Source organism: Acanthamoeba castellanii (genome assembly GCF_000313135.1).
Source record: "Acanthamoeba castellanii str. Neff unplaced genomic scaffold scf7180000084679, whole genome shotgun sequence".
Classification (NCBI taxonomy): domain Eukaryota; phylum Discosea; order Longamoebia; family Acanthamoebidae; genus Acanthamoeba; species Acanthamoeba castellanii.
The window spans coordinates 199,828-213,970 of record NW_004457297.1 but is presented as its reverse complement, the minus strand read 5'-3'; the positions used below and the strand labels follow the sequence as shown (position 1 = coordinate 213,970).

Genomic DNA, 14,143 nt, shown 5'->3' with positions numbered 1-14,143 from the left:
AACAAAACAAAAACAAAAACAATGGGAGAGGAAGGAAGTGTGATCCTTGTGATCATGTCTTAACGCCCACCTGTACATTTTGTCAAACAAACAAAAGCATGCAAACAAATAAATAATCAAACTTCAAGTCGCGCACTTTTATTATCCTTTTTTAAAGCTTATTATTTAGCGCCAATAAAAATAATAATAAAAAGAACGGCAATCGCCGACAGAAGACGAAAAGGAGGAAGGCGAGCGAGCGGGACAGTCGCAATGGAGAAGCTGCACGGCATAGAAGTGGCGAAGGAGGGCGAGTTCTATGGGAAGCTGGTGGCCGAGGCCAAGGCGTTGATCGACGGGGAGGACGACCTCATCGCCAACGCGGCCAACGTAGCTTCCCTTGTCTTCCACGCCCTCAACGAGAGACGCCCTAACGCCGTCAACTGGGTACTTGGCACTGCACAATCTTCAGATCTATAATTTCCCAATTTAAAGTAGAGAAGATGAATTGCTAAGCACTCATGTGGGTTGTATGGGGCACAGGTGGGGTTCTACTTCGTGCGGGGGACACCACCGATCCTTGTGCTGGGTCCCTTCCAGGGTATGTCACAAACAACTATCTTCACTTCCTACCTCGCGTGTGCGTGTGGTGGAATGTGTTGTGTTGTGTTGTGCTCAATGTGTTTTATGGACTGTACACACCAGGCAAGATTGCATGCTTGCGGATCCCCAAAGGGAGGGGCGTGTGTGGTGGTGCCTGGGAAAAGCGGGAGACTCTACTAGTCAAGGTATGACCTCCTCATCCTCTGGTTTGGTGTGGGCATAACAATTCACTTCTCTATCTGTTGTGTCTGCAGGATGTGCATGCATTCCCTGGACACATTGCATGTGACTCTGCCTCCAATTCTGAGATTGTGGTGCCAATCATTTCACCCATCACCAATGTACAATGCAACCCAGCAAGCTCTTGCTATTTCCACTTGCTGACCCTCTCCCCTTTCTTTCCATTGCTAGGAGGTAGTTGGTGTATTTGACATTGACAGCCCAACTGTGAATGGGCTGAATGAAGAGGATGCAGCTGGCCTTGAGGCTATTGCCAATGTCCTGGCAAAGGAAGGCAAGTGGGTGCAGCTCAACTACTGATGCCTTTGCTTTGAGCTTTGCAATACAGCCCAATTACCACCATGCATCACCATGCAGTGGGCCTTGAAGAATGGAGGTAGGAAAGAGAAAGGAAAAAGATGAGGCAGGGTGGTTAAAAAGATGTGCATCCGCCGGGAATTGAACCCGGGTCTCCCGCGTGGCAGGCGGAAATCTTGCCACTGGACCACGGATGCTTGTCATGTGTATCTTTTCGCTTTACGCAGGCCTACGTCCAAGCTGTTGTAATGGCTGGACCAACACTTGGTGGTTTGGTAAATGGGATTTTTAGGCCATGGTATGTGAGTGGATGGTTATGTTGGTCTTGATCCCACAGTGCAATATGACCCTTTGCATTGATTGCCATGGTGGAAGAGTCCCAAACTGCAAAAGGTACCTGCTACTTCCACCACTTCATAAGGCATGTGGCAAACAAATTAAACAAGCCAGTAGTAACCATCTGACACAGAGATGGTTGTCTCTGCCAGCATGCAAACTATGTGCCATTTGTTCCAACCAATCATTTTCATGGGTGCTTTGCCAACAGCTAAAATGAAAGGTCGACGACGGCAGGATTTGAACCTGCGCGGGGAGACCCCAGTAGATTTCTAGTCTACCGCCTTAACCACTCGGCCACGTCGTCTTCGCTGTGCTAATTCGGCTCACAGGACCGCTGACGCGACGCGAGGCCTGCGAGAAAAGGTATGCCCAGTAAGAAGATAATGATTGATTTCTTGAGTGCTTGCCCTCTGCCGGGTTTGAACCAGCGACCTCACGATCTTCAGTCGTGCGCTCTACCAGCTGAGCTAAGAGGGCAGTTGATAAAAAAAGAGAGCAATTTTTATGATACAAATTTCACACTTGCCTCCCCGAAGTGCCCGCCTTTCTTGCGCCTCGCTTTCCCTCTTCACTCGCTTCAGACCACTAGCCTGAGTCTCCCCCGGACAGAAATGACCTTCTTCTCCAAGGAATGATTAACCAAAGAGGTTGTGGTGCTGGGCGTCCATGCGGAAGCCTGGTGCGGTGTGCTGGCGTCCCGTTATCTTGCGCTCCCAGAAGTTGCCGATAAGTGCCGTGGCGTTCTCCTGCAAAGCGTACAAAGCCGGGCACCACAAGCGGAACTCGTCAGGCAGGTAGTTGCACCTGGAAGAGAGAGGCCTAAGTTCTACCTGTGACGCGGTGAGGTCGGCTTCTTCAGCATCGCCCAGGAGGTTGATGCCGCTGGCGTCGATGGCGTAGGGATAGGAGCGCACGGGAGCCAGCGGAGACTTGGCGACCGTAAGGCAACGCTTTTCCAGGCCTTCGGCTTGGACCACGCCGCCTTCGTCCAAAAGCAGGCCCATATCCTTGAACTCGAGTACGATGCGAGTGTTGACGGCGTGCGCCCACACGTAACCCAGCGCAGCCGTCACGTAGAGCGACTTATCTGCTACAGTGATTGGTACGTTCATCATGAGTCACGCAAAGAGAAAGGGGGGTCAACGTAGGAGGTACCGGCGCCAAAATGAGGCCTGTCGAACTCGTAGTAGGGGCGCTGTGAAGTAGTCGTCACTTGGTTGGAGACCAGGACAGGGATATTGAAGTTCTCGGCCAGGCGCTTGAGCGTGGAGGCCTGGGCGGCGAGCTGGGCCTGCCGCCGCATCACGCCTCCGTCGTCGAAGTCCTGCGTGTGATTTGACAAAAAAGCTGAGCGGCTGAGGCTGTGGTACGAAAGCGTAAGCCGCTGCGTGTTGGGGCACACACCTTTCGGGCCACCGAGGCGATGGAATCGACGACGATCAGCTTGACGTTGTTCTCGATGATCGTTTCCTCGAGGCTGTCCAACCTGAGCAGCAAGAAACAACAGTTCAGCAAAGTTATGGAGGAAAGAAGCGGGCATGCTACCTGCTCATGAGGTCGGTTGTGCTATCGACTCTGTACACGGTGACCCTTTGCGTGAATGGCTGTAGAAGACTGTGCACGTTGCCAGCTTCGGCGTAGCGTGGGTATCGCTTGGTGAGGATCTCCACGAGCCTACAGGTGAGCGAAAAGATCAGTCCACCATGTGGGTGAGGTCGAAGTAATGAGAGCTAAGAAAGTGAGGCGACCGTGAGTGTACCGTTTGGGGCTGAATGCGGCTTCAGTATCTATGTAGACCACGCACCCGCCGAGGCCGCCCTCCTCCACGGGCAGGCAGGCCTGGACCGCCATCTGGTGGCAGAACTGCGTCTTCCCAACTCCTGCCGGTCCGACCACCTGCAGCGCATGTCGCGCGGGTCAGCCGAAAAGCGTGTGGGGTGCGGCTGGGGTTGTGGACATGGGAGGAGGGGTACCTCGGTGATGGAAGAGGGTGGGAGGCCACCATGCAGCGCAGAGTCAAGGGCGGGAAGCGTGGTGTGTAGAGCTCCTGACTTTCGATCCACTAAATCAAGAGCCTGCCCAAGTAGGCCACGCACGAGTTGGGCGACTTACACGTGCGGGGTGAATGGGACAGGGCCAGTGGGAGGGCATACCGAAGCACACGAAGGGGAGACGGCGCGACAGACGTTGCTGATTAAATCTCTGACGACGAATTGCGGCAAATCGAGGGCTTGGATCAAGTCAAGCTCATTTCGCATGAGGAGGTCCTGATACACCCGCCAGATTGTCATTCAGAATCCAAAATGAAAACGGCCGCAGCAAACAAACCTGCGGTGTGAAGATGTTGTGCTTTTCTAATCGATTCACAAGGTCATCGTTGTCTCTTACGATCCTTCGAAGCCGTCGTGTTGCCATCTCGCTTTAATTTTAACAATAACTCAAAAAAACTGAATTCTTGTAAAAGAAAACGACTGAAAGGTGAAAATTTGAAAAATGTGACAACGTGCTTTTGGTGGAGAATGGACAACGAAGAAAAAGAAGAAATTGATAGTGACAACGACAGCACAAGACCAGGCTGTGCAACATGGCTCATGTGGGTGCAGTGCTCTGGGGGACAGCAAATGTGATCCAGGGTGCTGGCAGAGGAATGCCAGAGATGTTCGTTCCACCCTTTAACCCTTTTTCAATACCCCCCCTGTGTCAGTCCTCTCTTTCTTATGACCAGTTTTCACCAGGCTCGACCTCTCACTCGCTCGGCAGCTTGATGGCTTGTGGTACAACGCCGGCGGCCGAGACAACATCAGGCTCCACTCCCTCCCGCCCAATCGTCTCTGTTTTGAGGGACACGATGGGTGGCTTGACATACGCCAGCGCGGTGCTCTGGCGCCCCTGCTCGATTCTTCTGGAGGCTCGCGGATAGACCTGGCTGTGCTCGACCTGCGACAGTCCGCCCATCGCACACCGAACGTACCCGGTCAGCTCTCGATCGTTGTATCCGGCAATGACGCACCAGGTACGGGTGGATGATGGCCATCAGATAATGCTAGCATGTGTGAAACTTGTCCACGATGGCGCAGAGGTATCGCTCGCTGTGAACGGCCAAGTCTATCGGAAGCATGACGAGTTCTCACTGAGCACCCGGCCCGACCCGCCGCAGCCCGCTCTGCAGCGGCTGCTGGGTACCCCTACCTTGCGCGATGAATAGGTTGCAAGCGCCGTTGATCCTTCTCTGGTGCGCTGTTGTTGGCAGGTCATTATGGCGACGAATCGAGTCCGTTGGTCGTGTTCGAGAGACATGGACAGCTGCACGCGCTCCTCGAATGGGCGTACTACTACCCGCTGCTCGACCTTGACGCTGGTCAACTACCGCACTCCTCGCGACCGGAGCATTCCTTTGCATTCCCAAGCTCGCCCACGTGCCGCTATGCAGGACAACAGTGTTGAGGAGCGCACGTGACGAAAGCACGTGTTCCTCAAGTGATCGAACGCCGAGGAAGTCGCGACGAAAACCACCATCTACATCACAATGTGTGTCCGTTGAGAAATGTAACTCCGGACACACCTCACCAATAAATGGGCCACGGAGACAACAACTCAGTTGTCTCTCGTCTCTCTCTCACCACACAAGCACGCTCTGCTCAACAGGTTATGGGCCTTCGCTCATAGAATGGCGCACGAAGGAGGACACCAATACATGCTGAAGACAGCAGCCGATTATGCTGTCTGGAGGGATGAGCTGTCTGCTGTCCTGCAAGCGAAGGGGCTATGGGACTTAGCCTTTGGACAACCTACCACTCCAGTCCAGCTACAAGGAGAGACCGCCGTGCAGTTCACACTCCATACGAATGAGTATGCCCAGTGGACGATGCAGACTGCTGGCCTGATTCAACTCAGCCTCAGAAGGCACTTCCACTTGACAGTCAAGCAGCACAAGAACGACCTGAAGAGGATGATGGAGGTCCTTGATGAGCAGTTCAAGCCCAAGGCCAACACCAGCAAGCTAGACATGCTGATGCAACTGACGAACATCAAGTGCAATTGTGATGAAGACCTGGACTCCTACTTTGGCCACATTGACTCACTGGCTGGGGAGCTGGAAGCCAACAGCCTGAAGCTCCCCAAGATCTTCATCCTCATGGTCACACTCAACAGCTTGCCTTCCAACTACAACCCAGTCCAAACAGTCATCAATAGCAACAACGACATCACCATCGTCAAGGCCCAGAAGATGCTGCACAATCAAGAGGCACTGCTGCACACACGGGGAGACCACATAGAATCAGCCAACTACATGGCGAAGCAGCGCAGGCGTGGAAAGGGGCAGCCTCATGGATACAACCATTCCAGCCACAAGGAGAAGAAGAGGAAGCCAATCCAGAACAAGGAGCTCAAGTGCTACCAGTGTGGTGAGATTGGGCACATCTGTCCCAACTGCCCAAACTGTAATCACCACAGCAAGAACAATTGTGCCAACATTGCCATGTCCAACACCAACAATGACAAAACTGTCCTGGCCACTGTGGAGCAGCGCAAGGCGACAACCAGCAAGGAGCACACCTGGTACCTTGACTCAGGTGCCACATGTCATGTCACCTGCAATCAGGACTGGCTCCACAACTACGTTGACCTCACCAGCAAATCCCACAACCTGATCCTCAGCAACAACTTCAAGTGCCATATTCATGGCTATGGCACACTTCACACCACCACTCATGTGGATGGGGGCAAGCGCAAGGTCACATTCCAGAAAGTCCTCTACACGCTGGAGCTAGCCAAGAATCTACTCTCAACAGCACACATCACCAGCAAGGGCTGCCAACTCACCATCAACACACAGGGCTGCCAAGTCAACAACCACCAAGGCTGAACGATCCTATGCGCCAAGGCCTGAGGCAACATGCTGATCATACCCATCAAGCCCTACTTGCCCTCGCACCAGGTCAACACCATCCATCAGCTCCTGACCCTCAATGAGCTTCACCACCATTTCAGCCACACCAGGGAGAAGCAACTTCATGCCACCCTCAAGGCCCTCAACATCAAAGCTGCAGACTCCCCACTCCATGCCTGCCTCATCTGCAAGAAGGGCAAGCAGACCCACAAGCCAATCCAGTCAGGGCCTGCACCTCAAGCCACCGCACCACTCAAGCACGTGCATTCCAACGTCTGTGGCCCCTTCCCCATTCCCACACATGAAGGCAAGCGCTTCTTTGTCAGCTTCATCGATGACTACAGCAGGTATGCTGTGATCTACCTGCTGCCCAATAAAAGCAAGGTGCTCACCTCGTTTAAGCATTATCTCACCACCACGCCTGACAGGAAGAGGTGCTGGAAGCTGTGATTGGACCAAGGTGGTGAGTACACTGGATTGGAGTTCCAGAGGTTCCTGCACAAGCAAGGCATCATCCACAAGAAGGTAGCCCTGCACACGCCAGAACACAATGGAGTAGCCAAGCAATTCAACCGCACCATCATCAACATGGTGCAGTGCATGCTCTTCAACAGTGGCCTGCCCAAGAGCTTCTGGGGCGAAGCACTCACAACAGTGGTCATGATCAACAATCAGCTCTCCACCATCACCAACCAAGGCCACCTGCTGATGTTGACCTGGAATGACAACCAACGCCTTATGCTATGTGAGATACACTGGTTTGGATGCCCAGTCTTGATGCTGACACCCTCTGGCAACTGAGACAAGCTTGAGTTGTGTGTGTGCAAGGGAATCTACCTTGGACCTGCATGGAATGACTCAACTCATCATTGTGTCCTTGTCAATGGCTGAGTACTGGAGTCCAGAGAGGTCACCTTTGATGATGACCTCCCTGCTGCGTCACCTGAAGAGCCAAGTGTTGATGATCTACTTGAGATCCCAGGGCTGCATGTGGAGAACAGGGCACCCCATGAGGAGATGAGCCAGTGTGAAGACCAGGAGTTGGATGACGACCTTGATGCAGGTGACATGGATGACATGCCCACGCAAGGACGCTCCCTTTCCCAACTCCACACACAGCTAGCACAAGACAACACTCCTACCCCACCTGCAGACAAGGAAGAAGAAACAATCCACATGACTGACATGGCCAATGAGGTGGAGCTGATGAACGATGACACAGAATGTGAGAAGAGCAATGACATGACAACCTGTCAGCCTCCTGTCTGGCGACTTGCAAAATGACATGGCACAACCAGAACCCAAGTGATGACCATCTTGGCCAGCACCCTGTTGACCAGTGACACAACAACCCACGAACTTGGCTTTAAGTGACTGTGAGGCTGGCCTACGCTGAAGAAACTGCCGCCATGCAAGAGATGGCTGAGCCAACTGCTGACTGATGGCATGTACCTTGTGCTAGTAGTCATTGAAGATGAGCTAGTGCATGTGCAGATCCCCAACAGCTACTGAGAAGCTATCCAGTCACCTGAAGCTGACCAGTGGCTCAAGGCCATGATGGAGGAGATAGAAGTGCTCACCCACAACTGTGTCTTCAAGCTGGAGCCACTGCCTGTGGGAAGAAAGGCCATTGGGGCATGTTGGCTATTCAAGATCAAGCGCCTCGCCAATGGCATGATTGACCGCTTCAAGGCCCAATGGGTGGGCAAGGGGTACTTGCAACAACCTGGAATTGATTTTGATGAAACCTTCTCCCCTGTCATGTGCATTGAGAATCTACAACTTCTGCTGGCCATTGCAACTGCGCTTGACCTTGAGATCCATCAGATGGATGTGGACACCACATTTCTCAATGCTGAGCTAACTGAGGAGGTGTACATTGAACAACCAGAAGGCTTTGTCAACCCCAACAAGCTGCACCATGTGTGCAGACTGCTAAAGAGCCTTTATGGCTTAAAGCAGGCTCTGCATGAGTGGAACTGCACCCTTGACGCTCACCTTTGTGACAATGACTTCAAGCCAACAGTTGCTGACCTGTGCATCTATGTCTGTCAATGGGAAGACCATCAACTAGTTGTGATTGCCGTCTACGTTGACGATTGTATGATCATTGCTCCCAAGCACCTCCTTGATGAGACCAAGAATGTGCTATGAGGATGCTTCAAGATGAAGGACCTGGGCGAAGCTGAATCTGTCCTTGGCATCAAGATTCACTGAGACCAAAAGCAAGGGACACTCTACATCTGCCAACCGGCCAAGATCCTTGAGCTCCTCCATGACTACCACCTGCACGACTTGAATCCCATCACAACACCAATGGAGCCCAGACTCAACCTGCTGAAGCTAGATTGCATGGCCAATGAAGACAGGAGCCTGCCTTACCACTCGGTGGTAGGCAGACTATGCTACCTGGCCCATTCGACTTGGCCCAACATCGCCTTCACCGTCAACATACTGAGTCAACACCTCACGGCCTACTCCAAGGCACACTGGAGTGCGGCCAAACACCTGCTACGGTACCTACGAGGTACAATCCACTACGCAATCAAGTTCAACCGCTCAATTCTTGAAGACAGCGTGGACAGATCTGACTACAGCGCCAGCAGACTCATTCCCCAAGTCTACTGCGACACTGACTGGGGGGGAGATGTCAACACTCAGCGTTTGATGACTGGAATCGTCTGCACCCTACTCGGTGCACTGATCCACTGGTCTTTGAAATCGCAACGCTGCATTGCGCTGTCCACCTGTGAAGCGGAGTACAACGCACTGACGGAGGCAGCCAAGCAGTCAGTCTATCTTCATGACATCTGCGACGACCTCGGCCTCACATCAAGCAGACCAACGATCATCTACAACAACAACCAGGCGGCGCTCAAGATCGCCAACTCCAACCCCAGCAAGCACCACCCACGATCAAAGCACTACGCAGTCAAGCTCATGTATCTTCAAGAGTTGATCGCCAACGGACATGTCGAGCTACACCACCACCCCTCTCAAGACATGCCCGCCAACGCGCTCACCAAAGCCTCCAGACGAACACGCATCATCAAGCAGCTGAAGCTACTTGGCATGTTCAATTCCCTGGTTTCGATCAAGGGGCGTGTTGAGGAGCGCACATGACGAAAGCACGTGTTCCTCAAGTGATCGAACGCCGAGGAAGTCGTGACGAAAACCACCATCTACATCACAATGTGTGTCCGTTGAGAAATGTAACTCCAGACACACCTCACCAATAAATGGGCCACGGAGACAACAACTCAGTTGTCTCTCATCTCTCTCTCACCACACAAGCACGCTCTGCTCAACAAACAGCTTACGTTCAAGTGGAGCCACGGAGAGTGCAGATCTGTGTCGGTCACCCTCAACAACGATCGCACCCTGCCGCGCATCAAGGTCTCCGTGGAAGAGGGCGGCAGCCTCCCGCTCCTGTCAGCCGATACGCTCAAGTATCCCTCGACGAGCTACGCCAACGAGCGATGGACTCGCAGCCGCCGTCAGCCTGCGTCACGGACACCGGAGACCAGACACGTGTGGAACTCGTCGACCTGCGCACGCTGAGCCCCTCCCTGCGCTTCGACATACGCTATGCCACGACCAACAACTTCATGGGCGCCGCCTTCTATACCACGCCCGGCGCGTTCCTGCAGAGGCCTGCGGCCGAGGTGCGCGCCTACCCACCCTACCCCTGCCCTCAGCCCGCTAGCCCGGCGCCAGTCTCATCGGTATGTAGGCGCTGGTGCGAGTGCACGACAAGCTGCAGGAGCTGGGCTATGGGCTGTTGGTCCACGATGCCTACAGGCCCTGGCATGTGACCAAGATGTTCTGGGACGCCACACCGCCAGAGAAAAGAATCTACGTTGCCGATCCCGACAAAGGCTCTGAGCACAACCGGTACACAACACGACACGCGCACACGCACCACCGCGTGGCTTTCTCTCAACGCATCTCACCGTACGGGCGCGAGAACAGTGGGTGCGCTGTGGACTTGACGCTGTACTCGCGGGCCACGGGCGACGTGGCCGAGATGATCGGCGGCTACGACGAGTTCTCCCAACGGTCGCACGTCAACTACCCCGGAGGCACCTCCCTGCAAAGGTACTCACCGACAGCATTCTACTGTTGGTGCCCGTTACGCTCATTTTTGTCGGTCTGTGCGTGGAGCGCAGATGGCTTCGCAAGCTGTTGCGGGATGCCATGGAGAGCGAGGGCTTCGCGGTCTACGAGTACGAGTGGTGGCACTTCGACTACCGCGACGTCCTGCGCTATCCCGTCCTCAACTTTTCCTTGGAGGACTTGTGTCGCAGTCGGCCAGACCGCCAGCCAATGGGTGTTTTTGGGTAATCTCATTTTTAGTTTGTACCAAACGCACAAAGCCCAAAAACAGCTTCCGGCTGAGTTTCTTCTTCGTTGCGCATCTGCGTGCAGAACTTAGATGAAAAAGTCAGGCCCTGGGGAAGCTCCACCATCATCCATAGCACCGACAATGGCGCAAGGCCCATCAAAATCAACCTTCCTCCTCCTGTTTCTGTTCGTCTTCATCGAAATCTTGGGATTTTCGATCATTTTGCCACTGTTCCCGTACCTGGTCCACGAGTACGAGGCCTCGCCCGTCCTCATCGGCTGCGTCATGGCTGCCAACGCCCTCGCCCAGTTCGTGGGCGCCCCTTTTCTAGGCCGCCTCTCCGATCTTTACGGTACGCATCCAAATACATATTAATATTAATAATATTAATACGTGATTAGCCAGTACTGTTAACAGCAAGAAATGTTTATGTTAACATAAGAATTATTAATTATTTCATTTAAATACATTGATTTTGACGCTTGCATTTGTAGGGCGGAGGCCCGTGCTGCTGGTGTGCATCGCATCGACGCTGGGCTCCTTCCTGCTGCTGGCCTTCGCGCAGAGCATGACGGCTGTCTTCCTGTCGCGCGTGCTCGACGGAATTCTCGGCGGCAACATTGCGCTGGCGCAGGCCTACATCACTGGTAAGTGGAGTCTGCCTCCTCGTTTCCGTTGTGCGTGACCGGTCGCTCATGTGTGCGGTTACTTCTTCTTCTCGAAGATGTGACGGGCGAGGGCGAGCGCACTCGAAGTCTCGGGCTTGTGGGCGCGGCGTTCGGGCTGGGCTTCATAGTCGGGCCTGCTCTCGGTGGCACCCTCGTCGGGTGGCATCCGCGCTACCCGGCCCTTGCCGCTGCACTCCTCTCCTTCATCAACCTCATCGGTGCCTCTAATGCCCCTCGTGCACGTCACCAGTCGCACTCTCTCACTTCAGTCATTGCTCACCACGCACAATGCACGCATCGCAGGCGCATACTTCCTGCTCACAGAGTCACTCACGGCTGAAAAGATGAAGGCCGCCCAGGACACACGCAAGCAGAGCCCCTCCGTACTCTCTCATTCCCCTTTTCTGCTCTCACCGTTTCTTCTCTTGACGTTTCTCATCTTTCTGTGCTTGTTAATGTTGGAATGCTCGCCAGACTTCTCTCCTTCTTTCATTCTCGGCGGAGCTGGGTACCCTTTGGAAGTGCTTCCGAAGGCCGCAGCTCGGCCTCCTCCTGGGCTTCAAGTTCGCCTACAACCTCGTCTTCACCATGTTCGAAAGCACCTTCTCCCTCTACAACAAGAATCGATTCGGTCTCAGTACGCGGCCGCTCCATCCTCGCTTCGCGTGAGTTCGTCTCAGGTTTCTGAGCTCTGAATGCTTCTTCGTTCTTTTTGGCAGCTGCGCGACAGTCGAGCTACGTTCTGTGCTTCGTGGCGCTCTTGTTCGCGATGCTGCAGGGCGGCGGCATCACACGACTGACGCGACGGATATCGGAAGCCCGCTTGATCGTGGCCTCCTTCTTCGTGCTCTCGTTCTCGCTCTTCTTCTGGGCGCTCGCCTCCTCAATCCCGCTCCTTCTCCTGGCTCTCGTTCCCTTCTCCCTCTCCTCGGGTGCCCTCAACACCCTCATCAACTCTCTCATCACCAAACACGTCAAGAGCCACGAAATCGGAGGTACGTACCACTGTCCGACACGCACACACGCACCACCGCACACGCACTAACTCGTTCTGTTCCAGGAGCGCTTGGAATCACGTCTTCCGTGGGCAGCCTCACTCGGGTAGGTCTTGCCGTTAGCTCGTGCGTGTGCGTGCATGACTAACTTCTTCTTCTTTGTTCTTTGTTCATCATGAAGGTGATCGCTCCCGTGGTGGGCAGTCAGCTCCTGCAGACGTGGGCGGAGGCGGCGCCCGGGCTGGTGGCCGCTGCGTTCCTGCTGGTCGTGGCCCTCTACGCGCGGGCGCGCCTCCCCGCCATCGCCACCGTACCCTCACCACCACCAACAAATCACGCTGACACGACGGCCAAAGCGAAGAAGGCCACGTAGAGACGACACCATGATGTTCACAAAAAATGGATTCACTTGCATATCCTGACCGCGCTCTTACTTCTTCTTGGCATCCTCCTCATCTTCGTTGTCCTCCTCGTCGTCCTCGTCCTCATCCTCATCCTCGTCGTCGGTGTCGTCGTCGTCGTCCTCTTCGTCGTCCTCCTCGTCGCCATCGTCCGCAAGAGCCGAGCCGTCGCTCTTGCCAACGTAGACCTCATCGGGAAGCGAAACAATGATCACGTCGCCTGCCTCCAGGTAGGGCGGAACTCTAACGGTCCGGCCATTGTCCAGCACCGCCTTCTTGTACCTTCGGACCACACAGAGTGAGACACAGTGCGCTTCTAGAAGTTGGCGAGTGGCCGCAACTTACCCGGCAGTGGCCGATTGGGTTGAATCCGCCTCCTTCACCGTCACCACGGCCTTGCCCGGCAGCTTGACGGTGACCGCCTCGCCATTGTGGACAGAAAGCCTGGCCACTGACGTACCGGCTGTTGTGGTGCGTACGCCGAAGGAACAAGATCGGATCAGGTGAAAAAGAAAGTAAATAGGATACGCCGAGGTGGACTGCGTACGCTTCAGATAGGCCTCGGCGGGTCCCACCATCTCCTTCTTCACAGAGACCTCTTCGCCGGTCTCCGCGTTGGTGAAGAGAAGCTTCTTGCCCTCGCTGCGTGAGAAGATACACTTGTGCACGTCGAGGATGATGGCTAGCGTTGCGCAAGAACGGAGAGTGAGCGAATGATAGGCTGGAGGTAGAAGCAAGCGACTGTACTTTCGACTCGGTCTTCAACACGGAAGCGTTCGCTCTTCTTCGTGCCTGCAGCCAGGTCTCGCAGCTCCATCTAATAAAAGAAAGGTAAAATCATGCTACACTCAATGTTACGAAAAGCACGTACGTTGATGTGCGCTCTCCTTTGGGCAGTCTTGCGTGATTGCGAGGTTTCCGTCACTTCCCACAGCTTGCCTGAACGCACAGCAATCAATCGCCATAATCTGCAATGGTTAACTGGCCCAGGTCAGGCGTACCCAAGTGCTCAATCACCCAACCCTTTTTGATGTCGGAAATCGGAGCCTTGTAGTTGCGCCGATGCTGGACGGAAGATGGCAGCTGCACACTAGATTGCAGCGACACCACGTGGCGTGGATGGGAAAACAGAGAGGAAGATGCGGCGGATGCCCGCAGGCCTCCTGCATGAAGGAATCGGACACTTCCTGCCGTGCTTTGCTGAAGATGCCGCCTCATCTTTGCGTTCGAAGGCCGAACTGACAATCTACGCTCCGGAAGGAAGGAAACAAGCGGAGAAAGTCGTTTCTCGTCAGCAAGGGCGGGAAAGGAATCGACAGGAGACACATCTATTTATTCTCGAGCGGAGGAGGCCAGGGCTGCATCCATCACCAATTCACCACTGG

At 54.2% G+C, this 14,143-nt stretch overlaps 9 protein-coding genes across 9 annotated transcripts; 6 read left to right on the top strand and 3 right to left on the bottom strand.

Moving 5' to 3' along the window:
- Positions 1-252: 252 nt before the first annotated feature.
- Positions 253-1,122, top strand: ACA1_374070 (GAF domain containing protein; the record flags this gene model as incomplete). The annotated part of the gene is made up of 5 exons (XM_004334305.1): positions 253-426; positions 523-580; positions 685-767; positions 837-923; positions 997-1,122. 5 exons carry the CDS (start codon positions 253-255, stop codon positions 1,120-1,122), a joined length of 528 nt encoding a protein of 175 aa, XP_004334353.1.
- A 971-nt stretch (positions 1,123-2,093) lies between these two features.
- On the bottom strand, positions 2,094-3,309 carry ACA1_374060 (Rad51l1 protein; the record flags this gene model as incomplete). Its single annotated transcript, XM_004334304.1, has 7 exons — positions 2,094-2,204; positions 2,289-2,387; positions 2,481-2,545; positions 2,614-2,782; positions 2,863-2,944; positions 3,004-3,132; positions 3,218-3,309. 7 exons carry the CDS (start codon positions 3,307-3,309, stop codon positions 2,094-2,096), a joined length of 747 nt encoding a protein of 248 aa, XP_004334352.1.
- Positions 3,310-4,203: 894 nt separating this feature from the next.
- ACA1_374050 (uncharacterized protein) lies at positions 4,204-4,492 on the bottom strand (the record flags this gene model as incomplete). The annotated part of the gene is made up of 2 exons (XM_004334303.1): positions 4,204-4,395; positions 4,469-4,492. 2 exons carry the CDS (start codon positions 4,490-4,492, stop codon positions 4,204-4,206), a joined length of 216 nt encoding a protein of 71 aa, XP_004334351.1.
- Positions 4,493-5,323: 831 nt separating this feature from the next.
- Positions 5,324-6,325, top strand: ACA1_374040 (uncharacterized protein; the record flags this gene model as incomplete). Its single annotated transcript, XM_004334302.1, has 2 exons — positions 5,324-5,864; positions 6,033-6,325. 2 exons carry the CDS (start codon positions 5,324-5,326, stop codon positions 6,323-6,325), a joined length of 834 nt encoding a protein of 277 aa, XP_004334350.1.
- Positions 6,326-6,355: 30 nt separating this feature from the next.
- On the top strand, positions 6,356-6,799 carry ACA1_374030 (uncharacterized protein; the record flags this gene model as incomplete). Its single annotated transcript, XM_004334301.1, has 2 exons — positions 6,356-6,570; positions 6,697-6,799. The coding sequence occupies 2 exons, from the start codon at positions 6,356-6,358 to the stop codon at positions 6,797-6,799; spliced, it is 318 nt and encodes a 105-aa protein (XP_004334349.1).
- A 1,107-nt stretch (positions 6,800-7,906) lies between these two features.
- Positions 7,907-9,472, top strand: ACA1_374020 (retroelement pol polyproteinlike, putative; the record flags this gene model as incomplete). Its single annotated transcript, XM_004334300.1, has 4 exons — positions 7,907-8,272; positions 8,312-8,494; positions 8,672-8,865; positions 8,935-9,472. The coding sequence occupies 4 exons, from the start codon at positions 7,907-7,909 to the stop codon at positions 9,470-9,472; spliced, it is 1,281 nt and encodes a 426-aa protein (XP_004334348.1).
- Positions 9,473-9,828: 356 nt separating this feature from the next.
- On the top strand, positions 9,829-10,784 carry ACA1_374010 (peptidase M15D, vanX Dala-D-ala dipeptidase; the record flags this gene model as incomplete). Its single annotated transcript, XM_004334299.1, has 5 exons — positions 9,829-10,014; positions 10,083-10,243; positions 10,322-10,447; positions 10,519-10,647; positions 10,778-10,784. The coding sequence occupies 5 exons, from the start codon at positions 9,829-9,831 to the stop codon at positions 10,782-10,784; spliced, it is 609 nt and encodes a 202-aa protein (XP_004334347.1).
- A 51-nt stretch (positions 10,785-10,835) lies between these two features.
- ACA1_374000 (transporter, major facilitator subfamily protein) lies at positions 10,836-12,730 on the top strand (the record flags this gene model as incomplete). Its single annotated transcript, XM_004334298.1, has 8 exons — positions 10,836-11,046; positions 11,189-11,341; positions 11,419-11,580; positions 11,666-11,745; positions 11,903-11,999; positions 12,082-12,357; positions 12,423-12,463; positions 12,539-12,730. The coding sequence occupies 8 exons, from the start codon at positions 10,836-10,838 to the stop codon at positions 12,728-12,730; spliced, it is 1,212 nt and encodes a 403-aa protein (XP_004334346.1).
- A 57-nt stretch (positions 12,731-12,787) lies between these two features.
- Positions 12,788-13,976, bottom strand: ACA1_373990 (elongation factor p (efp) kow-like subfamily protein; the record flags this gene model as incomplete). The annotated part of the gene is made up of 6 exons (XM_004334297.1): positions 12,788-13,040; positions 13,104-13,221; positions 13,306-13,440; positions 13,506-13,575; positions 13,630-13,697; positions 13,760-13,976. 6 exons carry the CDS (start codon positions 13,974-13,976, stop codon positions 12,788-12,790), a joined length of 861 nt encoding a protein of 286 aa, XP_004334345.1.
- Positions 13,977-14,143: the final 167 nt, after the last annotated feature.